The sequence below is a fragment of the Apteryx rowi genome, unplaced genomic scaffold, assembly GCF_003343035.1.
Source record: "Apteryx rowi isolate R43461 unplaced genomic scaffold, aptRow1 scaffold_522, whole genome shotgun sequence".
Taxonomy (NCBI): Eukaryota; Metazoa; Chordata; class Aves; order Apterygiformes; family Apterygidae; genus Apteryx; species Apteryx rowi.
Window position 1 is genome coordinate 38292 of NW_020450786.1, and position 26751 is coordinate 65042.

General features: G+C 35.6%; 1 protein-coding gene across 1 annotated transcript in view; it reads left to right on the forward strand.

Annotated features, from left to right (window-relative positions):
* Window positions 1–26751, forward strand: part of LOC112973091 (lipoxygenase homology domain-containing protein 1-like) — a gene marked incomplete at its 5' end in the record, with an annotated part of 100677 nt that overhangs the window by 33083 nt on the left and 40843 nt on the right. The window contains 10 exons of the mRNA XM_026080494.1: window positions 111–324; window positions 1684–1874; window positions 4356–4566; window positions 13537–13688; window positions 16352–16430; window positions 17336–17467; window positions 18038–18219; window positions 18846–18932; window positions 22908–23040; window positions 24435–24574. Coding sequence (XP_025936279.1) covers window positions 111–324; window positions 1684–1874; window positions 4356–4566; window positions 13537–13688; window positions 16352–16430; window positions 17336–17467; window positions 18038–18219; window positions 18846–18932; window positions 22908–23040; window positions 24435–24574 — 1521 coding nt within the window. The remainder of the gene's footprint in view (window positions 1–110; window positions 325–1683; window positions 1875–4355; window positions 4567–13536; window positions 13689–16351; window positions 16431–17335; window positions 17468–18037; window positions 18220–18845; window positions 18933–22907; window positions 23041–24434; window positions 24575–26751) is intronic.

A 26751-nucleotide genomic window follows, 5' to 3' on the forward strand; every position in this document is an offset into this window, starting at 1 on the left:
AAATTTTTTGGGTTGCATTCATCTCAGATTGCTGATCTATGTTGTCTCTTTATTTATACATATTTAAAAGGCAAACATTCTGCTTTACTAAGTGTTTCCTGTTTCAACAGGTGGATTCATTTTTGGTGGAGGCTGTTTCTCTGGGTCATTTACAAAAAGTGGTCATACAACACGATGGAGAAGGATATGGGGCTGGGATGTTCCTCAAGATGATAACAGTCAAGGAGTCTCAGGACTCAGACAAAGAATGGGTCTTCCCATGTTGGAACTGGCTTGATACTCATCTGGGATTATGTGAGACTGTTTGTGAGATCTTGACAGCTGGTAAGCTTTTCTGGAAGCCTGGCCTGCCTGTTTATATATTTTTTTGAATTTTGCTACAACTCTTTCAAATTTCTATAATATCTTTATTTTCCTGAAAATCTTGGGAATTTTCATCTTGATTTTACTATTATAGCAAAACCACATCTGGTAAGGTCAAAGATAATAAAATTTAATACTGTCAGTGTGTTGTGTATGGAACACCAGCCTTCCAGATTGAATTTAGCACATTGCAATGAAAGATTTAATGCAGGTAGAATTTGAGACAGACATATGCTTCAGGGCAACAATGGCTTAAGTTTTATGCACTACTTTCCAGGTCTCATAGGATCTGATTTCAAATCCAGAGAAAAGTTGCTGTAGTGAAATGAGCTTAGTCCTTGCCTGTGGTATTATTCCACACCGCAGAGCTACAGTATAGTTCTAGTATGCTGTTTCTGCTCAGTTCAAGCCTACCACTCCAGAAGTCATGCAAATCCAAACCTGGATGTATTTGGCAAAAGAATACTGACAGATGGAAGTGGCAGGACTTTTGGGCATTTACAAGTAGTAGAAAGAGATTCCTTCCTTCCATCCTGTGAAAACAATTCCATTTGAAGTAAATGAGCTTCAGTAGTTTGATCAGAGAAAAAGAAGGTGGCTTAAAAACATAATGTGTCCATGGTAGATACACAGTTACTTGAATTGCTCTGCTGTTTTTTTCTGAGTTATAGCAAGTAGGTTTTACTAAGCTGTTCTTTTCCATTAAATATTTTTTTCCCCATAGAATGGTTAAAACAGAGTGAGAATGAAGGAAAATTAATGGAAAAAAAGAGAAGGAGATAATAGCGTTGATCTTTTGAGGATCTGGCGAATGTTTTGTATGTTTATCATATGCTCACCTGTCAGTCTAACACTATTACAGCAGGTGTTATATTGCTAGGTAAGATCCACTTACAAGTGGAGTTCATCGGTGTCATTCATTTTGCATTAAGTGTCTACATGCTACAGATGGCTGGGTGCTTCCAAAGGATAAACTGGTTTTTAGTAACATCGATTGCTTTTTAAAGAACAATTAATTAGACCTCTAAAAGGTGACTGAATGTTCTCTTAATAGCTATTTTGAAAAATGGTAAGAAAAATAACTTGGCATCAAGAAAAAAATACCTGTGAAACTAAAGTTTAAACACAGAAAGAACATTAAGCTGTTAAATTCTTGGCAAAAAAAAAGTAATAAAGATGTTGATGTGTTATTCTTAGGGAACTGTTGCCATAGATACAACATAACATGCAAATACAGCTTCGTTTGTGTACTGTAAAGCCTATGGTCCTGTTATTCTCATGCTGTCTTATTTCCTCTTTCTCTTTGACCATTTTTTAAAGGCAAAAGATTGATTTCTAGTCCTAAACTGCCTGAAATCAACATGCAGTCATCAGGTCTCTGGATAATGGACATCACTGGATCTGACTTGAACAATGAAGTGGATCTAATACACCTCTCTTTCGTCTTCTATGGGGACCTGAATCACAAAAAGTTGCCACTTCAAATTACAGGAAAAGCAATTCAAATCAAAGTACTTCAAACTTTTTCTATTGCAAGAAAAGCCTAAAAATCATGTACTTCATAACCCTCTTAATTCTGAGATAAATAGCTTTTTTTAAACTAAACTGCTAAATTGATTATCAAGTCTTCTATGTAATTTGGTAGTCTACTGTTAGCAGACTTTTCTTTAGTAGTCACTTTTGTTTGTAGATAGTAACGCTGTCAGTTGAACAATGATTCTTGAATGAGCAGATCCTCCTAAGGTTTCTAACTGAGCAAATTGTTCCCTTGGAGCATATCACAGTATATGCCAGATTGCAGATATTGATTTACAGATTTTGTTGATCTCTCAAAGGAAAGCAATTTGTAAATATCCAGTATGACATAGGATACTATAGAACTTCCTGGGTAGATGATGGAGAGAGGAGAGACATAAATGACATGGAACTTACAGAAAGTTCATTTTTCTCTTTCACGTAAATTGTTCATCCCTGTTCATCCCTCTTTCATGTAAATTGTTCATTCCCCATGCCTGCCTTCTCTTGCATAACTTCTTGCTGTCTTTTTTCGCCTGTTGTGATCACTTTCATTTTCTTCTTGCTCAACTCCTTTTCCCCTACAAGTTTTCTCCTTTCTTATTCTGTTTTCCTACCCTTCATTTGTCTCTACTTCCTCCTATTACTCATCAACTGAAATATTATCAAGTATTTGAGATTCACCTTCATCGAACTGGGGCCTGCTTCTTATTCCGTCACTCTTACTTCCCTCTTGGAGCTATAATTCCTTCCCTAGTTCCAATGTTATGTTTCTCTTACACATTTCTGGTTTTGCTCTCCATGAATGACTAGTCCAGTAGAATTTGGAACTGACCTGAAGGTAAAAATTGCAGGTGCCTCCTTTGGTTCAGGAAATCCCTGAGTCACGATGGGCTGGAGGCCAGGAGCTATTCAAGGGAAGTACTTGTCCTGTTCTTGTATTGCTTGTTCCATGCCCCTGTACCACCCCTTCAGTTGTTCTTTGTGGATTTTGAGGAAATGGTTGATCCCTGCAGGAAAAGTGGTAATTTTTACCTTGATCAGTTCCTTAGCAAGGTTCACTGTGCAGCTGCAGAAACAAATATATAGCAGGACTGAGGAAATGGGAGCAAGTGGACAGACAGAGCAGTGGGAGCTTCACAAGCCAGCTTTGCATGGGAGAAATATGTCCATGAAGCCATATTCTGAAGGAACTTTCTTCAGAATTGACTGGTAGAATAGGAGAAGCAGGTAGCAAGAGAAAATCAGGAAAGTAGGGATGAAGAAACACCTGGCAAAAAGCCCAAAGAGTGAGAGTAAATATGTTACTTTTGATCCTGAGGTTCATCAGAAAGCCGTCTTAGATATCTGAGGAAGAAATTGCCTCCTGGTGCTTTTTCCTGCTAGTCAGGTAAATAGGACTTAATGATTGCTCTACAGAAATAATTGGCTGTTTATTGATGTTTTCTACCTGTTTTCTTTGAAAGAGGAACCTGGCTAGTCTGCTTAGGCTATAAACATGATTCAAAATGAGGAGTAACCAGTAGCTTTTCCTCTGCTAGAGAACTTCTGCTAAATATGAAGAGATGAAAGTGGAAAGTATGAAAGTGGAAGTATCCAGTCAGAGGAAAGGCTGAAGTCAGGTCACATGCACTCCTACTAGCTGGGCAATATTTGCAATGAAAGAGAAGCAGAGAAGAATAGTAAAAAGAAAAGATGACTGTTGTTTACTCCTTTCTTCCTTTTTTTTCTCCTTTTACTCTGCAGGGACAAATAGTTGCTTGAAAAACATTATTATTATTATCTATACCCTTCTCTACCTTCACTTACCCAAGTGGTATAAGTCATAGAGATGCTGTGCAATTCCCAGCAGAATCACAGGATTCTTTCTCAAACATGAATGCAAGAGGAAGATTTTAGTGGACAACTTCTATAAGAAAATGTAGTGTAGAGTGTAGAAGAAGAAACACATTGAAGAAGGAACTCACTGAACAATAAATTTGGATGTTTCCTCAAAATTGGATTAATTCTCCTTCAAATTTATAATTGATTGCTTCATTTTTATATTCTAAGTTGTAAGAAAAATTTCTTGGTAGTGTTCAGAATTTTTTATATTGACTTGAAAACTTATGTGTCTGCAAATAGTCTACTGAATCAGTGTTTTATATATGAATCACTGTGCTTTGTTCTTTGTACAAATTTCTGCAGTGATTCCCATCACTCATTCTCTGATATCAAACATCTAGGGTGTCATTTCCTCATTCAGATTAGTAGATCAATTTGGTATTGACTAGAAAGGAAGAAAACAGTAACAGTTATAAATCTGTTTCAATGGAAATTTATAATTATATAATTAATAATATAATATAATAATTATAATTAATTTTATGGAAATTTATTCAGCTGCTACATACAAATACAATCAAATGATCTGTCAAGTACATTTGATCTGGCACAACTAGAATGAGATCCATTCATTTTCTTTTTTTCTCACATAGGATGAACTGGCAGATATTGGCTCAGTCTACAAAGTTCAGGTAACTGGCCCACATAGCAAGTTAAAACAGCCGTGGCACTTAGATTTACTGCATATGAAGCACACAGGCACAAATGAAGAGATGTGTTTAGCTTTTGACTGCTGGTTCAACCCTAATGAAGACAAATGTGTGGAACTGCCAGCTCTCTATGCAGATCAGGAGCCTTTGCCTGGTAAGCTAAGTCCTTTTTTGTTACCAGAGGTCAAGGTCTGTCACTGTAATACCAGGGCCTGAAATACTGTGTGAGGGTTCCCACAAGAAGATATTAAAGAATATAATGTTTTGCATGTGCGTTTATCACAAGAGAAAGCTAAGAAAACAGAAATCACTGGTATCAGGATTATAACAAACCTTGTAACTGCTCCTACCAAACAAAATTCATTACATAAAATTTTGGTCTCTTTCATGTTAGATAATGCAGTTTTATCTCTTGATTATTTATTATCTCCCCTCCCAAAGTGCTGTATTAGCTGAAGATGTATACAAAATATTATTCACTGTATGATGCTACCTTATTCTTCCTAATCAGAGAGAAATTTGTGACCTAGAATCTTACTCAATTTTTTAAGAATGAAAGAATTGCAAAGACCTCCTATAAAACAGAGATAGAATTTTAAAAATGTGTTACAATCAGTCAGCAAAAATATATCCAAGAATTTCTATTGCACTAGTGTTTTATTGATGTTGATGAGAAATATATAGTACAGCAAGTATTATTCCAGCAACAATATATTAAGCTGCACTTTTCTCTTCTAGTATATGGCGGAATTGTATGTATGGATGGTGCCAGAGATATGATAAAGTGATTCCCCCTTCCCCCTCAGGAATACAGAGAACAAGCAATTGCATACTGATAACTTTATCTCTAGCTACTTAAGAACATGCTTCCCATCTATCCAGCTCATTAGAATAAAGAGGATTGATAGGGATAGTAAAGATCATGTATTGAAGCTTTTAGTGACAGTTAAGAGGTTTATTGCCAGAGGCTACAGTACAAAGAATGTTCTGCTTAAACAGAAACTATTAGAAAAAGGCAGGAAGGTGCCCAGAAAAAAAGAATAAAAAACATTCCATGTGAACTTGTGCACACTATTCTCCAAGGAGATTTTCCTAAACATTTTATCACATTTAAAGTTGAAACTTGAACAAATAAAACACTGAAGACCTTTTAAATCTATGATTTTATGTGGGTTTGCATAATTTTAAACAATCAGTAGCCTTGTATTCATTTACTAAAAAACCTTATTATTTTAGTTTTTTGACTAGCCACATTCAAAATAACATCAGATGTTGGATGTAGTATGTGCAGGATGTAGAATGCTGAATATGGTAACTCTAGAGCTTGTAAAAAAGCTCTGTCCCCCCAATTTATATAACAAAAACTGGGGAAAAAATATAATAATTGATAATTATTTTCAGAATTTGAAATTGCTAAATGTTGACTACTTATAAAAAGCCTAGAAATTCAAACCAATATAAAAATTCTGTAATACACCCCTCAAATTCTCTACTGTGCTGAGAAATAAATGGAGATAATGTCAGAGAGTTTTATCCTGGTTTATAGAGCCATTCAGTTTAGAGGTAAAATAGAAGGTTCAGGTTTGTTTGGTTTTTTTTTTGAAAATTTTTTAGGAAAAAGAGGTCTACATAGTTTTCCAAAAAATTATTCCATACTTGAGTATTATGTCCTAACCTAGGAAGTTTCACACAAACCATTCTGTAGAGTCTAGACTAAAGAAAATGCAATGTTTGCATCTGTAAACACTTCTGGATGTGACTGATTTTGAGTATGTGAGCAGTCCTTTCAAGCTCATGTGTATGTCTGCTGATGAAAGGTGCTTTGTATGAATGATCTGCCATTGAAACTGTTATATCAGTTTTATACTTTGTGGCCCTAATATTAATTCAGTCTAAAATTTGTAACTGTCAGCTTCTTCTTTGTATTCCCATTTGTTTACTGGTGACAAAAAGCATTTCAGAGTTCAGTATGATTGTGCCCCTTATTGCTTTGAAAGAGACATCCACACATGGAGATGTCTTTAATAAATGTCTTGGTAGAATAAGTTCAAATAAAGAGAAAAAAATTTTTTTTGAAAGATACAGATCATTGCTATCCCCAGGCAAATCAAACAGCAAGTAGATAACCCTATAGGGAGCAAAGTAAATGTTAAAAGCTAAGCATCCAAATAAACAGTACCCTTTATCAGTAATGTCAATTGCCTGGTGGTAATGAAAGCCGTGTTAATACCACCACTTCTGTTCTAAACTAACTGTTTTCATAAGATTTGGCAAGGCAAAAATACATATCTATGCTCATTTGTAATCTTCAGGAAAATCACAATTCCTTCAGTAAAACCAGTCCTCACTCCTTTTTTTTTCCCCTACACCTATAAACACATTTGCTTTTTGTTTTTTTCTCCTCTTCCAGAGCTCTAATGTCAGAGACTTGCGTCTTCTGTTCATGTCTCCTGCATATCCCACCTCATCTGGTGGGACATGAGGATGATTTCATGCCCTGTAAATCCAATCACTGGTATCAGCTGTCATGGAATGTATTCTTAATGCTTAAAGAATAAAAAAATAGGCAAAACTTAAACTTGATTCTCTCCGGTCTGAAATTGCTTTTTCTTCCAACTGTAGAAATATTTCTTCTTTAATGAGAGTGCCCAAGCTCAGACCATAGGTAACTCCCCAGACACAATTATATTAAATAACCAAGGTCAAATGATTCTGTGAAACTATCTCAGAGCTGAATTTTTCTTCTGGATACTAGCCAGTGTCAGAGAAGCAAATACTTTCTCTGATTTTTTTTTTTTTTTTGACTTTAGTATACTTATCCTAATATTTATAATCATGTTTTTAGTCTATCTATGTCATGGGACAAATTATTTTTTATGCGAATTTGTGGACTTCAGATTAAAAGAAACTATTTTTTCTTGGGAATCCTGTGATAATTTAATGAAAGGCACTGACGTGCATACTAACATATTGAGACAAAGTCATTGCACACTTAAATTGTGAGCTGCTTTTGAAAATAATCATTTCAGTTACAATTAACATTTTAGTACTTCCTGCTGTTAGTTTCTGTATTTCTTGATGCCTTCTAAATCATTTCTTGATGATTTCTAGAATGCTATTCTTTGTGACTGCAGCTGAAGGTGTATATCAGGTGCTGTATAACAATGCATATCCCAACCTGGGAGCTGTTTGAAGTTAGAGGAAGAACTTTGCAAAATGTAGCTGTAAAAGTAACTACTGAAGATCAGTGTTACCTTCTTTTTACTAAAAGATTTTTAACAACAGTTACAATCTGACTTCTTCTAGCTGACATTAGGCTCCTGTGTTGCAAATCAAGATTTTTTTTCCCCACAACATGAAGTCAAATTCTGGAATGCACTGACACCTGACCCCATCAATTCTGTTGATGTAAAGAGCTTGAAGAGTTTAAGTGCCTAACATCTGTAGTAATGAACATCTGCATTAATAAACATAGTCATCATTCTTAAACAATCACCCAGCTTTGTTTTTACAGTTTATAGATGAAGTGTAACATTATCACTGCTGCGTTAATCACATTGATGCATTAGTAGTAGTAGTAGCATGCATTCTAGTTGTAGCTGCATTCCAGCATGGAGAAGCAGTTGCTAGATGATGCTTGACTTTGCTAAATGCACTACAGTCCAGTAGCCTTTGTTTATCAAGTAGCTCACCTTTCATTAAAGTTAATGGAAAGTCTAATGTTAACCTCCAAAACAGAAATGGTTCAGATGCTTGAACTAAGGAAGCCTTTTGAGCAAAGCTCGAGCATGGCACAAAACCAGCACAGCCAGACTGGCTCAGGCCTTGAGCTAGTGAAGTAAATCATGCTCTTCTGCATACATTTCCTGATTCCAATTTTTGCTAACTCGAGTGTCTTTACATCACACTCTTGTGTAGGTTAGATGCACTCTGTACTTCTGACTAGTCTGGTTTACTGTGTGACTTTATATCAGTTGGAGATCTTGTCCCCAACCCTTTATTTCACAAAAATCATAATTTTAAGTTTTGGAGACTACTTATGTGATCAGTTGACAGGATTAGGCCTCAAATTTTGTTTTTCAGATTTTTGTTTGCTGCAACAAAAATAGATGTTTTTAAAATACCCCTGCATACTGTACTTGCTTTTGATTCTTAGTTGACTAACATTCATTTAAAAACACAACTAGTTCCTCTGGGAATCATGACAATTTCCTCTGGGATTCTCATTCACCATATTGCATTTTTCTGTTTATTTTACTATTTTTTTAGGCTAGAATTTTCACAGAAGCCTGTGGAAGAAAAGTCACTGTCAGCTATCCACCATCTCTGAAACACAGCACCCTGCCCCATTCACATTCGCATCCCTACCATCTTATCTTGCAGTAAAGAACCTGCTAAGCTACAGAGAACAATAAGAAACAGAAAAGGTCTTGGGAGCTCCAACAGGAGAACAGGAGTTCATTTGATAGTTCATTTCCTTCCCCACTGCCTTTCTTAGTGTTTTTGCTGCCTTTGGAAAAGTTACCTATTTCACCTGATTTGAATATAGAGCTAAAATCATAATGGTGTAAACAGTTTAACTCTACCACTGACAGTCAGACAGGATGTGATCATAGCATTTAAAATGTTCTCCCTGAAAGATTATTGAGATTTCATTGGGAAAATGTTACTGAGTTACCATGATAAATGGTATTTGAATTTCATTATAATTCATAGTAAAATCAACAAAAACTAGAAAATTCAGAGCAATAACTTCTGCCCCACCTTTAATTCATGTTTTTCCCCCTTTTTAAATGGACACTATGTGATGACATTTAGTTTCTCACTATGCTGGTTTACATCTGAAACAGAACTCTTATAAATTGGACTGGTCAGAGAAAAAGAATGGCAAGGTTGAAGAGAACATTTTATTTTAGTAAATCTTTGTTACTAGGGGTATCTTGTTCATTTCACTGCAAGAATGCTCCCAAACTCAACTCACCCTAAGAACTCTTACCCTTTTTCCCAGCCACTTTTTGTTACGTCTTCCTTCCTTGGTAAGGGTTACTTTACTTATGTTTGTTTCTCATATATAGTGCTGTTCTTGCTCTGATCCAAACCCTTTGAAAATCAATGGGACATATTTGCTGTGAATACAGTGAGCTTTGGATTATGTATTAATTGATTCAGCAGATTCAGCTGAAAATACTGACTCAGCAAGAACATTCGGATATGTTCTTAATTTTCAATTTGCAAGTCTCTTCTGTGAATACAGGTGCTTTGGAGCTCTTGTGTGTTCCAAACTACTTGTGTGATTAAAGTTAAGCACAAGATTAAGTATATTAATGATTCAGGACCAAAACAGCGAAGATGATAGTGAGCACTGTGGTTTCTAATCCACCCTACATGAGTGATCAGACTTGGCAACTAAACTCTTCTGACCTTATTAAGACAAGGAGCTTTTTGACTTCAAGTGTCTACTTACATGAACAAGACAAACAGGGAAGGCAACACTCTAGATGGATGACAGAGAGTCAGTCTAACCTTCATACCCTAGCTTCTCTGAAAGCAAAAATACTATTGGCTGCTAAAGTGTCATCTCGACAGCTCGTGTACTTTCAAATATCTGGATCTCCAGCAAGAGAAAATCGGTGTAGCTACACTGACTTTAATGCAGGTATTTCTATGTTGTCTCTCATCTGGCAGTGCATATTTAACTGCTTTGAAGAGAGTGATGAGATACATTAGTGGCCCAATCTAGGAAAATGCTTAGTTTGCTTCCTATCATCAAACATTAGTGATGCCATCAATTACAAGTACTTTCTCAGATCACGCCTTAAACAATTAAAAAAAAAATCCCAGGGGAAGTCCCTGAAGTAAAATAAATAGTGCCACAGTGAAATAAAGCTGCTTTTCAGAAAACAGATTTTCTCAGATGTCATACTTACATAGGAAAAAAATGAAGAGAAACAAAGACATTCAGAAGTTTGTTGCAATGACCATGCCTTTATTAGCAGGCTACTACAGCCCTTGTTATTTAATGAATCTTTTAGATATTAATTTTTCAATCAGCATGCAAAACTGCCCTTTAAAACCTTTATTTCAGTGATATGACCTTTTTTATTTCAGGCATATCAAGAAATAGCTGTATAAGATGTCACAGTATTTGATTTCAGCCCTTTTGATTATAACACTCAATATGAATAGCACCAACTTGTGAAAAGAGCTGTAAAAAAAGTTTAAAAATAAATATTCTCAGAACACTTTTTTTCCCTCCCTGTTTTCCCATCACCTACACATAAGAGTAAATGACAGCTTTAGCTTCTGATTTCTTAATTTTTCACAGTGTGTTTTTAACAATCATTCTCAAATCTACAAGAAGTTTCTTATATCCTTTTAGGTACAGTTTAGTTAGTACAGTTTGGCTAATTTGGATCATTTCTTCCTTACAATATATTTGGTCAGGATGTAGAGGCAAACTGTACTGAAAATATGAGAAGTATCCAGGAACTATACTCAGATATTTGTGTATCCCATCATATTTCAGACTTGATAATATATATTTCAGACTTGATAATATATATTTCAGTGCTCTCTAGCTTATATTGTCAACTGTGAGACCTCCAGGGGTTTCTGCATGGCTCCAGGATTTAGTGTCCATTTAAGACTGTGGTATACCATTTCCCTTCCTCACATACAAAATGCTTTTCCTGGGAAGAAGCCATTGTGCAGCCAGCCAGGTCCCAGATTTGGTCAAGAAGCAAAGTAAGGCTGCAAGACATTCTGTGGCATGCAACTGTCCACAGTCTAGAAGTTGTCTACGTTTGCTTTACTGCGTCAGCACTGAAGGCTTTTGGAGTAGGGGCTGAACAGCTTGGAGCAGTCAAAGATAACTTAGTGCTTATAAAATGCTGGGTTTTATAGGTGCTCAGTCCTTCAGAAAAATCAGTCTTCAAGTTTGTAACAAAAAGTGGATTCATCAGATAATATATTCATTCTTGAATACATTCAAGGACTGTGTATATTGGTTATTATCCTGAATGTGACATTGCATTTTATAGTGGATAAAAATGTATTCCTTCTGAAAAGTGTTAGATGTGTGTTACAAGCCTGTGTTGCTGCAAGATGATAGTTTTTTCTTAGACCTAAGTAATGATGCTTGTGGGTGGAAGCAAAGGAACATACAGACCATCTAACTTCAGACACCTAACTTTAAATGTCTATCCCTAGAATATATGGAAACCGTCATAGGTGTTTTCTATAGCACCTGCCTTTCCCTACTGACTACATAGAGATTTCATATTCCTAATTTAGCCACTCAAGTTAGATGCCTAAAGTAACAGCACCAGTAGTATACTGCTGAACACAGATTTATTATTGTAGTCTGAGACTTTCAGCACTAGAAAAAAAACTTCTCTTTTCTGCCTGGATTCTGCCTTGTTAGGATGATGCAAATAATCAGGAATATTGAGATTGTGACCTGCTCCTGTTTAAGAGTTTTCTTGTTCCTTCTTTCCCTGATAAGCTCAGGGGCTAAAATAGTTCATTTTAAAACTGAATATAGGAATTTTCCATGAGGTTTCTTTGGATTAACGCATCCAGTTGCTGACCCCTCAGCTACTACCACACTTTCAAATGCAATGAGTTAAAGTAGAAACAGTCTATTGTTTGCAGTCAGAAGTTTGAAGACCTCTCTCTCCTGGATCACTGCCCTGTGTACAGTGTCAGAAAGAGGCAAGGAAGCAGAAACTGCACAGGGTAGCCATAAATGTCTCTTCTAATCGCTACATTATGAGCACAGCTGAGAAAATCAGGAATGCTTTCCCTTAAGCTTGCTTTTCACTTAGCTGATCTGTATTTGTGGGTTATTATATGGGTAAATGCTAGTACATGGAAGGTGCTTTGGAGACTGAAGCAAGAAAAGCAAGAATTTTTTCAATTTATATATTAAAGCTGGCTTTGAAAGTTTTTTATAGGTTCTTTAATTCATTATTTCTGTTTCACATTAATGTGTTTTAACTTCCTGATCATTGTAATAGAGTTATGGTCTGATGAGTGAGAAAGCTTGATAGTCCTGTTGTGTTTATTCATTGGGAGATAATTACAAGAGTTTAAAGCTTCTTAAAGCAATCGGATCACAGCTTTCTTCTAAGCCAATTTATAAGTACTAAAATATATCTTCATTTCTAGAAGAAAATGATACACACACAAAAAGAAAGAAGGAACAAAGAAATATGTGTCAATAGTCTTAGAGAATAGAACTTAGACTTTCCAAGGAGCATGTAAACATACATGGAGCATGGCATTATTTTTTCAAAAGGGATTAGTTACCTTAGAGGGTAAGAGGGAAGTACATAGGAGAGGTCCTGTGCTCCAAACAGTGGCTAGTAGTGCTGATATTCTGAGAGTGAAGTGTCAGAGCTGAACAAAATTGTATTCTGCAGATTGCCGAACAGGCGGCTCTGCAGTAGGAATGTCTGGTGGTTATGCATGTCACCAGGACTGAAGAGACCTGTGCTCCTGGTTCTGAGGCACACTATGGGACTTCAGAGAAAAGAAATTTGCAATTGTGCATCTAGATTAACTAAAGTGATAAACCTTGTGTATATTTGATGCCCTAAGGAAAGTTCAAGCTATAGCAGTGTGTTTTGCTCTCTGTCTTACTGTGTCTTATTTTTTAGGGGGGAAGTGCGATAAATTATGTTGTAATTACACAGAATTAATTTAACTTCACTGACTCAGTTACAGTCAAGCTAATTTATCCATTCTTGACAAGGCCTCATTTTCTTTCCCAGATTCACAGATGTAAAATGGGAAAATCAAGATTTTTTCTCATCTTTCATACTTTCCATTTAAATTGTAAGATTTTAATTTTTATTGCACTTACACAGTTCTGATCAAAATGGGAGCATTGTGTTGTCATGGATCTCTGGGTTTAGTCATAATGTACAATTAATAACTTAAGAAAAGACAGTTAAACCTTAAAAAGGCCTCTTTGTGATAACATACTTTCTCATTAAATGTTTCCTATGTGAAAATAATGCAGTAAAAAAACAGGGATTGGTAAAAGATGCAGGTGTTGGGCAAGAAGACAAGGATTTTCTCATGCTCACTTTTTGATTTTGGATCTGTATTTTTTCTGAAGTTGTGGAATATTCAATCCATTTGCACACGGGAGACTTGAAGAAAGCAGATGCCACTGGTGAGGCTTATCTTTGTATTCAAGGAGAAAGAAGTGACTCTGGGAAACGATGGCTTAACTCAAGAAACAACCTGATCACTTTTGCTAGAGGGCAGGTAAAAACAATGAGGAAAAATGTAACTGAAGTTGCAAATGTCTTCCTGATAAAACTTGTTTTTATGCAAAAACTTTCATGTACAGGTATCAGAAATACTTTATTAGTTTCTGCATATCATGTAGACATAATTTTCTCTGTAACTGAGAGGTGATTTTCTCCAGAAGTAACGTGTTGCTTTTAAGCATCATCAGCGTTGCACAACAGTAAATCAGTTAAGTTGATTAAGTAAGTCTGAGTTGGACTAAATATACTCTAAAAGCTCTCCTCTAATATTCCAGACTTTTAAGGCCGAGGAGGCCTTAAAAAAATCTATACTGTGCTTGATAGAACTGACAGAATTTCTTTAGAATGTTTTGGCTTTCTGCCTATTTTAAGCAATAACCTTGATTTGTTAACTTTTCTGAACACTAATATCAGTGTTTCAAGCAGTGTTCTACTTTTTTTTTATGTTTCCAGTCCTTTCACACAGTTATTGCTTTTATACATTGTAAAAATATTCTGGCTTTTAGCGACTTGAAGGACTCCTCCTAGAAGAGTAATTCCTAGAGTATTATTGGTATAAGAATAGGGTAACTAAAAGAAATTCCACATCAGAAAGGAAATATTTAGCTGGTACTTTTAGACCTCCTGTTTGCTTTGAGTTCAGGTTTGCAATTTTATTTTGGTTTTTTTTTTAGAGAATCACAAAATAATTGCACAAGGACAGAGTAATTCGGAGGGAGAGGGGCTAGTATTTCACTGACTCCAGTAAACACAGTTTGTTCTCTAATGCAGCAACCTAGAAAAATCTACTTGGCATATGCTTCATTTATTCTTTAAACATGTCTCTGTTTATTTTGTCTACTCTCATTTTCATTTCCAGAGATTCTAGAAGACAGAATATTTTTGTATGAAAACAAATTGAATCTTTGTTATTCATGGCATTCTTTGGGTTTCTTTAATTAATTTCTTCATTGTGGAAAAGAATATGAATGCCATATGTCATGTTCAACAAGAACTGATCAAACTCCTAGCTCAGACTTCACAAAAGAAACCAGAAAATAATGATAGGATGCTAGGGCTCATCTAGCTTTAAGCAGTAATGTAGGAAATTTTATAGATTTATCTTTTTTGCTGAGCAAGTATATATAATATACCTTAAACGTCTTGGAGAAAGCTGCACAGCAAGTCTGCTTAGTAGAATGGATGAAGTGTCAGTATAGCCTCAAAGAAGGACTAATTCCCCTTTCTTTCCAGAAACTGAACTGAGCTTTCTTTATTCTTTATTTTGTAAGAAATTATACTTAAATGTTCTTTAAGAATAAAACTTTTACAGAACTTGTGAGCGGTATAATTGATTTCTGTGAATACTAAATCCAGTGGAAATATAACTCTTCTCCAGATTCACGAGGATTTTTTTACTGCGTAATCCAGATTCTGTGTCAGTTTTCTAGTGAACCTGATTGGAGGACTAAATTCTTACTTTGGAACTTTAAAGGACTTTTCTATATCCTGGGCTGTAGCACTCTAAAAAGATCTCAAGCAACAACTGTTTGGATATTCATCTCCTCACAGTTTTCTTTACTCCAGCTTGCCTAAAAATGCCTAATTTCTATTCTTAGTCTTTGCTCTTTTTTCTAGATGACTTTTGTGATCTGTATGGCCCTCACAGATAGCATGAATTATTGTAAGTCAGGGTACTTGGCATTGACTATGGGAACTATACAAAGTTTTCATTGCTTGCCTTCACACTCCAAAATAGGTCCCCAGCTTTTGTCTTCAAATTGCATTTTCAGCCAGGCTTTACCAAGACAGCTGGATCTGTCTTCAACAGGATAGCTCATGAAGTCACAAGAGATAAAACAGGCTTACTTGTAGAGGTTTTATTATGCAGCTAGTTTCCCAAGGAAATTACAATTACCCATTCATGAATAGTATATTTCCAAACCTTGTTTCTTGATGGCCAGTTCAAAAAAGCAAACAAGCACACACATTAAATAATGTATGTCCCCAGTGTCAGAGTGTGACTTTCTCATTGATAGAGAAGAAAGATGACATTTACAGTAAATTTACAGTAGAGAAAAAGGAGAAGATTCCAGGAAGTCTGGTCACCATGCAGTTCTATTGTATGTGAAAAATATCATGTATCATAGACATGGCTTCTATAGACACAGAGATCCAAATCTTCTCAGATATCCATTCGATTCTCATTTAGCAGCCTAATTTTCACTAATTTAACTGTGAATTTTAGTGAAAACAAAATTTCTCTAGATCTTCCAAAGTATTAGATACCTGACTTTTATCAGTTTATTTGGGAGTTAGATATGTAACACTCAAGACGTTCTGGATCAACGTACTTTCAATAGAAGTAGTAAATGATATGATTTGGTTATTTCAGTCTGTGAGACTACTAAAGTGATCATCTTAGGGATCATAGATGTATCTAATGTTTCTAAAATTACTTCATATTAACCACAGCAACATTTTGAAACTTAGAAGTCATATTATTTACTGGCACAGAAAATATCAGTTATAGTATATACAGCTTTATTATGAACTCAAAGAAAATGGAATGCCATGAATGAGAAAAAATTACTTACACTAAGATACCAAGTCTTGTGTCAAAATCAGATACATATTTAATTTAACTAAATTATAATTTTAATTATTTTCACATTGCAGGTGGATGTTTTCAAAATCAAAGCAGTTTACCTTGGCAAGTTGAACCAAGTTCTTGTTGGATTTAAGAGTCCAAAAAAAGGTCAGCATTTTTTTCAGTTAGTATATAGTACTCTATCACAGCAAATAACATAGCATAATAATGTAAGTTATCAGGTTTAAAAAATCCTAGAACTTCAGTAATGTCTTAAATTTAAGACTAAAAATCATACGTGCTTTGTTTTAAAGTTCCAGAAAATTTTGAACATATTTTTTCACTTTTTGACATTCTTCTTTCCTCTCCATTTTTGGATGATGGACATTTTCATTTTAAAAGAGTAATTTATTCAGATCTAAATGCTTCTAGGTAAAGATAAGAACAGAAAATCAGTTCCTCAGATTGGGAAGTGGGACATAGAAGGTAGTCTGTTCTGGCCTCCTAGTTTCTTTCTTCTATCCCGCTAGAAATATATTCTTTTTTAATGAGTTCTGGATATGTGAGGTTGAGTGGCAGATAAAAAAGGCTGTGCTTTCTGAAGCATTTTTTCTTGCAATCTTTTCAACTCCATAACAATTTTTGGAGTTAAAAAAAATGCTTACCTCTTAAACAGCAACAGCAAGGAGCACCATGAAATGATACCTCCTTTGATACTTCATCTACACTTTTGCCCCAACAGTTTTCAGATGCAGTAGAACAGAGATTCTACAGATATACCACTTGTGCAGATAATGTCTGTAATGGAGATAAAACTGTTTCAGGGCATGATAAACTAGCCTCTCTTGTTCTTTTATCTTTGTCAAAAACAAGACTATAAGATGATTCTGTAGGTCAAACTCAAAGATCATATATAAAACCTGTTTTGGGGACTAAGCCTTATGTCCTTAAGAAGTCAGGCAAAAGCCAATATTTTATTGTTTTTCTCAAGATAGAAACTTATGACTACATAGACAGAATATATTATTGCTTTAAAAGTATGAATTAATAATGTTCTGTTTATTTTCAATCAGATGACTGGTTCTTGGAAAAAATTGTTATAAAAGAAGTCATTTACCCTTTCTCCACACACATCTTTGTTCACAATAACTGGATCAGTAAATGCTCTAAGAAAGATTTTGTAGAAGTGGTAATTCCACTCAAAGGTAATACCAACAAAAATGTCCCTTATTTGCGTGAATCCCTATTGCATGGCAGAGCAAAACCAGCACAAGGCTATTTCACGGTGTAGGCAAAATTGAACACTGAAACCCTAAAGGTGAAGGACTGGTGCCTGACCCAATATGAATCATGCCTTCTGTAAAAAAGAAGATGGGGAGGAAATTATACTTGAGATGGAAAACATTGGAATGGGAGTGGTGGGTATCTTGTTCCTGCTGCTGCCAGAGGTAGTTGTAAGGAGTAGTGCTTCTGGAAGGGACTACTCTTCCTTTCTCACCCCCTCCTTGAGTGGCAGCAGGTGCTGGCAGCAGGTGTGCTACCTTTGGAACAATACAAAGATTACCGTCACCCCTGCACGAGTGTGACATGCAGATATATGAAGCAGCTAGCCCAGCTTTCCACAATCCCAACAGAGCTAAATTAAGTAATGTACTATTGCTGCCTGACTTGCCTGTGTTGGATCCAGCCCTTTGGTAGGACAGTTTTGTATATTATGGCTTATATGCCTTGTTACTTAGATATGGGCTCTGAATATATGTTTATTTTCAATGCAGAAACATCTGTGACATCTCTTCTTACAAAAAAAATTGATACTAACAGCCGAGGACGATGGCAAACATGGGTGGACTGTATGCATGTACCAGAAGATGTTCCTGATATTCAAGTTGTTATATTTGGAAAAAAGGGGAAATCCTCTGTGCAGAAAGTTCAGAATCTGAACAATAATCCATTTTTGGTTGGTTTCTTGCTTATTTCATACAAATCTTGCCAGACTGCTTCAGCAAAGTAAGAGTTGGAGCCCATCTATAGGAAGTTGCATGAACTGACTTTTTTGTTTTGTCACAGTTGATAATTATACCTCAATGGTTTAAAGAAATGGCACTTGGAGCACTTTTTACATGTGGTCTAATACACATATCCAGACATCCTTTCCTTTGAGCGCCAAAATAGCTGAGAATAGAAACAATAACCAGAGCCAGAAATCAGCTTGAGTTCAAAATTTCAGCTTGAGTTCAAATTTGATAGCAGAGAGGTCCTGGAGGGGAAGTAACTAAGAAAGTTAAAAAAAGAATAATAAAATGAATGCAGCTTGGGTATATAGAATCAATCATACATTTCCTTGCTTTTCATATGTTGGCCTAGGCTCTGCAGCCAACTCTTAAAGTGAAAAAGAAAAATAAATTATGAAACGCTGTGAGTCCAAATTAACTTGCAATCTTTATGGGTCTTCCTCACCCTAACATTAATGTTCTTGGCCAGTATTTTTATTTGGTTCACTTATCTTTTTGTTTGGGCGTATCACATGTCTTCCAATTGTTTACAAAATATATAGTTCAGTTTTTTTTCTTATTTTTTTAACAGTTGACTGTTGGTGATATTGGAGATATAACAAAAGTTTCCTTTTTGCTATCTGGTCCATGTTTGGGAAGAGGAATTAAACTTCAGAAGGTACTCCAAATAAACTACATGTAAATTTGGAATATTTTGCATAATATCAGTATAAATATCTTCTGTTGAGAGACAGATTACTAACTTCAGCTTGATACGACATTAGCAGAGCCACATGTTTTTAGCTCAAAACTATGTCGCGTCTACAGGTGAATGCCTACAGCGTCCAAATATCTTTGCAGGTAGAGCTACCTCATTTCTGCTTGCTGAAGTGTTTGTAGCTATAGCTATTCACTGATGTGCAGATCCATACTGCACAGTCCATCATGACATGAAGGGCAGCATTTTCTGCTGATGATGGGAAATGTTAATCCTTCCATAGAAATACTGACTGTCTCCTGACACAGAGCAGCCTAGTTGTGGAACACAGTTAGGCTGATGCTTTGAGATTTATTCAAGACAACACATTCATCAGTGGGGGTTAAACACATGATTAAAGTATGTACTTAAGATCTCTCATAAAAGGGTGGAGGAATGATTTAATGCTGTCAGGCTTATGATTCAACCAGGTTTTAAATGTATACCTTTCCCCAGGGCAGGTAGGGAGATTGAATGGAAAGGTTTCAGGCCTGACAACACTTGGACTTTGGGGAAATACTTAAATATTGAAAGTTAATTCAAGGAAAAGTTGTATCAATATACTGTGCCTGGAGGAAAGGGCCTGAAAAGCATTTTGGACATAGCATTGAATTATTCTCAAGCTAGTGAAAGAATGTTTTTCTGAGCAGGGGCCACAGCAGTTCCTTAACCTTGCTGTAGATATAAAAGATTGAAGGGTGATTCCCTAAGCAAATGAACAGTCCAGAGGCTGTTCTGATGGGAAACCCTAAAGAAAGATGCATTTCAGGGTAAAATTTGAATGGGCTTATACTATATAATTACTTTTGAATAACCAGTCTATATAGCTGAAGCCCAAGTTGGATATTAAGTCTGGGTTTATGAGCTCCACTGAGGATAAAGGAGGAATTCATCTTATTCATATTTTTTCCCAAAGTGTGTTCATTGTCTGCTAATTTTGTAGTCTCAGTTCAGGCTCCAAGAATTGAATGGGTAAGTATGCAAAACCAATTTCTCATCTTAAATACGCTTCTCCAGGCCATTTGATGAAGCACTGCAAAAATGTGTTGGCACTACCCTCATTATATCCATTATGCGATTTAATATAAGATTTCAGTCTCCAGAACCGGTGATTCAAAACATGGCAGAAACTTCACAAATATAAGTTTGCTTCTGCATAAGGTTTGCTTAATTTTCTTCTGAAAGACAACCATCTGCAAATAGTTAAGTGATTTATACTTTTAAATACTTTTATACTTTTAGATACTTCAATAGTTATTTAGTAAATGGTTAATTAGTATCTATAAATTGTTACAGTCTCCAACAAGTCAATAGGTTGCTATAGACCTATATAGTCTCTTCTACTCATGCACTTACATCCCACAACATAAGCCACAATAACACATACTTCTTGTGTCAGTAATATGCTTATAACATCTATTACTCATTTACTAGACTGTATATACATTATTTATACATGAAATCTTAATCTAAAACATAACAAGTTGGTTTTGTTTGAATAGAACTCTCAAAGTGTATTAAAAATACAGACATTATAAGGAAATAGCAAAACTGCAAGAGTCAGTATGTATAAGTTCACTGTGGATCAGTGGTCAAGCCCAGTCCCCTAACTGAAAAGAAGGAAGAGTTGTCTTCCTTGCATTCTCCTTAAATGCAAGAAGTAGTAGCCAATTTCAGAAATTTCACAAAAACATGGATTACAGATGCAGCCGCAAAGGATAAAAAGAAGATAAAACCCCTACATTCCTTTCACTACTATATATACTACTGTTCACTGTTCACTACTGTTTGTATCACTTTCTCTTCTGGTGTTTACAGCACCTTCAGAATACCAAAGTTTTTCCCATTGTCTCCTACAGTTTTCTGTACACTTCAGTAGAAAATGATTCAACCTTAGTTAAAGTTTAGGTCTTTTCTGTAATTTTCAAAGATTAATATACTGTAGAAATAGTAGCTTTACCTTAATTAAAATACAGTATCTCTCCCAACCGAGAAATAAAAGACAAAATCATTTTTGCTTTCATAAAAAATATACAAATGCTCTATGATCTGGACAAAACGTTCATGCTTAGATGTAATTTTATGACTAACAGGAATTTGTCAGGCAGATTTTACTTTAAAGCCAAAGCCTACATAAATTTATACAACTTTTTTTTTCAGTCCAGTTTCTGCAAGTCATCTGTCTAAATATACGGTTAACTCTTAGTACAATTTTAATACTGATAAGAGTTTTGGATATTTAGAGATATTTAGTTAGACATGTTTATACTGATAGGGGTTAGGGAGGATATTTGTGTATGCCAAGGAGTTAGAAATTTAGTATAAACAAATTCAGTTATTGCTGGTGCAAAAACAGGTGCACAAATGGCTGCAATTTTAGTGGAATTTAATACTGTCTAAATAAAAACACTCTTGTTCATTCCAGAAACTACCTGTTTGGCTCTGGAAATTATCTTGGGAAATTGTTTTCTTTCATCTGGAGGTCTTGTGCCTGATTTTGCAAGGCACTGGGCATATAGCATAAATAGGAATGGAGAATGTTCAGTCGTTACATTTCTAAGAACTCAAGGGCAAGAAAGTTTGACAGATTTTTAACCTAGGAACTCTCAAATTTCTAATAATTGCAATGATATAATTCAATTATATAATTATTCATTTATTATATTATGATTTATTTTGCTGCTGCTGCCTGTTCCAGTGTGATAATAAGTGACCAGAGTAATTTTGGGAATCCCTGCCTAACAATTTTCAATTACTGTATATCCTGGTGACAGGACTGTTTTCTTCTTTGATGTCTTGGATATAATATTTCTATACAAAGAGATTTGAAAGGCTGAAGAAACCATTTCTGTGGTCTTCTAGATATTAGCTATGTATCAAGTTCAATCCTGAATATCGTAGTTACCAGAAAAGTTTCTGCATATGCTTGATATGTTTTTATGGTATATTTTGTGAATTGATCTAGGATATCTGATCTCCACCCTGACTCTGTGAGTACCTAAGATAATGGGTTCCCACAGCTGTGCTTCCACAATCAGTTTGTGCGCAGCTGGTAAGTGCAGGATGCCCCCGCAAGATGGCCCTGTTCTGGCTATTCCTCCTTGCCTCTCCCTTGCGCCTCTACTGGTGCTGATGTGGCTGAGCCAGCTTACAGAACTAATATAAATTTTTGAAATTTAGTTTTCAGCTGGATCAGTTCCCTGATCTGTTTCAGTGCCTGGTGACACAACACCAGTGTTGGCAAAAAGGAGGTGAACAGGAATGGGTAGCTAAAGTCAACATATAAGTATTAGGCATTAGGCTGGCTTAAACTGATCACAGATCTGCAACCTAACTTGCCATCTCCAAAGTCAGGTGGAATGAATATGGGCCTAGGCTCATACTTTCTATTGGAATTCATTAAGATTCAAATGCCTTATTCCCACATGGATCCCCAAAGGCCATTGGGCAACTAATTCTTGCCAACTTTGAAAATCCGAGCTGTGATATAGCAAGTCACATCTGAACAAATAAAAAGCAGCAAAACAAATGCCCTAGAAAAACAGGCAAATACTAATAGGATTGCTGTAATTGTATTCATTCATTTGAAATTCTGAAATAGCAGGTATGTACAGGTCGATTTAATCTGTATCCTCCACTTGGGTCCCTACAAATGGACCCCAAACCCATGTGGATACCCAGTGAAAAATCCACCTATAAATATCAAGCTGCGGAATCAGGGCCATGCGGCAACTACTGTAGCTCTTTATATGCAGAATCAGGTAGCCTTTGTAGAGAATTTGTGTGTGTGTTTGTGTATGTTAATGATAGAAAGAAATGTCAGTTTCTGTTAGGATGAAAACAAGAAATGAAATATATCAGAAAAAAAAAAAGATCTGTTTCTGCTTTTGCCTGCAGCTTCGTCTGAAAGACCTGGACACCAAACAAGACTTGGGCTTTTGCACTGAAGCCCAGTGTCTATTTGGAGAAGATGGGTCAGAAACAGTGACAGAGCTAGCAGCAGTCAGACCAGATAAGAAACCACTCAGAGGTATGCTGTTGAACTAAGAAATAAATACACAAGAAAATGCACCAACACACACAAAAATTTATGAAGTGCCTAAAAGAACAAACAAAATGTGCATTTTATGGAAAAAAACACTCAAAATTATTTTTAAAGGTTCAGTTAAAACCTTTGTGTGATCTGTGGGGTCTTTACTAAGGAGTATTGTTCAATTTTGTTTTCTATTTAAAGCAAATGACATGTATTGTTTTCACAAAGCTAAGTACCAGTCTGAATGTCTGAAAAAGTACAAACCCCAATTAGTATATTTCTATTGAAATTTTTTGGAAAAGAGCAATTTACATGAGATGAGAAACTGGATCACATATTTAAAAAAAGGCACGCATAAAGTCATAATGGCAAGATTCACATAAGGAAAAAACAATATTTTCTGAAGTTTTCACCAAGCCTCATTTCTGCTCCTGTTGCTCTCTGTTTTGTTTTATCATTGTGTTTAAAATATCTGATAACATGTTCCTTTGTTCTGATTACATTTTAAGCAATATTTACAAAAAACCCTCTCATTCATTATGCTCTATGAATAGAAGTTTTTAGTTAAGACACTGAAAAGTATCCCCTTTCACTGTCCAATTGAAAGGTAGCCTGCAAATGGATTTCTGCCTTAGTAGCCTGTTATGTAATTCTTCACAGAGTTTACAGAACCCATGTAAAAAAATCTTTGTCGTGCTGCCTCAAGGAATGTGTACTACATAACTCATCAGCCAAAAGTCATAGCAAGCCATCCTTCGTGGTGAATAATAATAACGTAATGAATAATAGATGAGCCATTTCTCCTGACCAAATTAATTGGTAGTAGCTGTAATTATCAAATTGCCAGGCTAAAACAGAATGCAGCTGATCCAGAACAAAAAGTGGATTTCAGCTTAGTTATTTCTGTGTTTTTTCTTTTGCAAAATGTTATTACAATCCATAAATTCTAAATCAATTTAAGATCATTAATTAATACAAGACAAGGCTTGTATTCATTAATACAAGACAAGGCAATTAATACAACTCCAGGCTGGTTACAAAGTCCACTAAGATCAGTTAGGTTATTTCAGATGATTTCAGTGACCTCTGGATAAGACTCCAGAACTAAGATAGCATTTTCCTTATTTGCAATGTGAGCATGGATTGTTACAGTGATTCAAAAAGAACATTTCATCTGCAATGGTTTACTGTGTTGTCATGAGGTAGATATGTATGAAACTCAGATGTATGTATGAAACTCAGATGGAACATTAATGCCAATTAGTATTTCTTCATTCCTTGGTCTTGAAATTAATCATTTACCTGGAATAAATTTATTTATAATGTTTGGTAGTTACGTTGCTAAATAGACTGATTTGGTAATGTCTTCTTTCATTGACTTTTCATGACAGAAGTGCTTTATTCGATCAGCATTCATACGGGAACATTGCCTGCATCAGGGACTGATGCAGATGTATTTATCACAGTATTTGGAGAGCAAGGCGATTCCTGCAAGAGGAGGCTAAGGCACTCAAATTTTGAAAGAGGACAGGTTAGTACTGAATAATTTTACTCACCTGTTTAATGTGTTTCTTCTTATTATTGTCTTCCAATACCATTTTTTTTATTTTCAATTATCAAGTACATTGACATGACACTTAAGTATAGACATTTTACCTCAATTTAGATTACAGTTTAAAAATAGTGCCAGTAGTAATAAGTTTAAAAACCACAAACCATCACTAACTGTAGAAACTGGAACTGAACCCAAGGATATATAGCATTCTGTGGCTTAATATTCAGTTCTCTGTGAAGTTGTAATAGAAATATCAGGGCTCTTTCCCCTGACTGTTCCTTTAAAATCTGTTTTCTAAAAGAACTGTCCAGATATAGCTGAAAGACATTTAAAATGTGTTTGTTAGCTATCATATGTTAATTAACTGGTTAAAAATAGAATTGTAAGCATGTAAAGCTGTCTGTAAATGTTAAACTATAATTGCTCAAGACAAATCTTAGGGGAAAATTCTATGGTCAAACTTTGCCAACCAACATATTAATGATTATACCTCCACAACATGTTCACATATATCCTGGACTCAGCCTGGATATGACTAGATGTGATTTTTAAGAGATCTTTCACTTGATCACTCTATACTAAATCAGGATCCTCTATACTTATTTCATGTGGTTTCTTAAGATCTTTAGTGATTGAGATGCTTTCCTAGGCAATCTGTTCCACTGCTTTGCTAGCCTTACTTACCATTAGGCAATTTTTTCTTTATTTGCTTTATAATGTCAAAATATTTTATCAAACATAGAAACATATAAGGGTGGCTGTATTGGTTCAGCACAAAAAATTATCAAGTCCAGGATCTCCTCTCTGATAGTAGCTAATTGCAGGCATACAGGGAAGAATACAGAAATAGGAGAAACATACTACACGCTGCCCAAGCTGCTCATCCAGACTTTAGTGATTCTCAGCTAAGTATATTCTTGAATCAGACGTGACATCCTAGTGTTCAATAGCCATAGACAAATTTTTCTTTAATGAATTTGTATAATCTCTTTTAAACATGATTAGCATCTGCAATGTCCTGCAGCAGTGAGGATCACACTTTCATTATAATCTGTGTAAACCTTCCACGTGCTAGTTTTATCTGATGTGCCTACTTCTTTTACTGGAAGGGACAACGAATTACTTTCTCCTTATCACCCTCGCTTTGCCATTCTTGATTTTACAGACTTTTATCCTTATTTATTCTCTGGATTGTTCATTGTTCTTGTATAGTGGAACATATCTTTTATCATCCTAGTTACACTTCCTATCTTTTTCAGACTCTTTAGTAATATCTTCCCAACCTCTTTAAAAATCTTCCAACACCTACTCTGCTTCTCTTTTTTCTTCTTTGTCTGAAACCTTAGCCATTAGACACTTGTTGCTGTAAATAGATTGTGTCATGTAGCGTGCTCACATGTGGAAAACCTACATTCTTTTCTAATTTCAGTCACTAGTTTACCTGATGATCTGAATGTATCATTTCACCTTCCTTCTATCCCTCTTTTCCCACCATAAATTAAGATAATCAATAGTTTAGTCAAGGCTGAAAGGAGTTAAGCATATATATATATATATTTATATATAAAATCAAGTAAGTTTACCTGCCTTATTTATTGCTGAGGAAAATGACATACGTCTTTCAAAACTATGCTTAATATACCCTTTTCATAGAAAGAATCTAGTGTTAGATTCATAACAATATTTAGTTGTGGAAGAATGGTTAAGTGAAAAGGGGCATGATCTCTTAGAAGTGAGCAATCCTGTCTTCACGATGGAGGGAGGATCCCACGGCTATGTGAACTGTCCTTGAGCATTCCTAGACCATTACAAAGGGGGAAGGCAAGTAGTGGTAAACAAGTCAAGGAGGGGGCCGACAAGCCCCTCCACGGGAACAGCAACTTTGCACCAATCATGTATTCGCTTTAGGCGCGTGAACAGAGACTGTAAACCAATCATACAGCTATTGCTAGCACATGCTCTATCGCCTGTCTATATATACTCTGTGTAAGCTCTAATAAAGGGAGAACAACCATACTCATATTGAGACTCATCGTTACTCCGGGCCCGTCCCCCCACTCCGACATTTAGTGTCCTAGTACCTGGGGAAATCAGCATGAATTGGGAGATATTTAATAACTGGGCCTTAGTGTTCCTACTAAAAGTATTAAGTA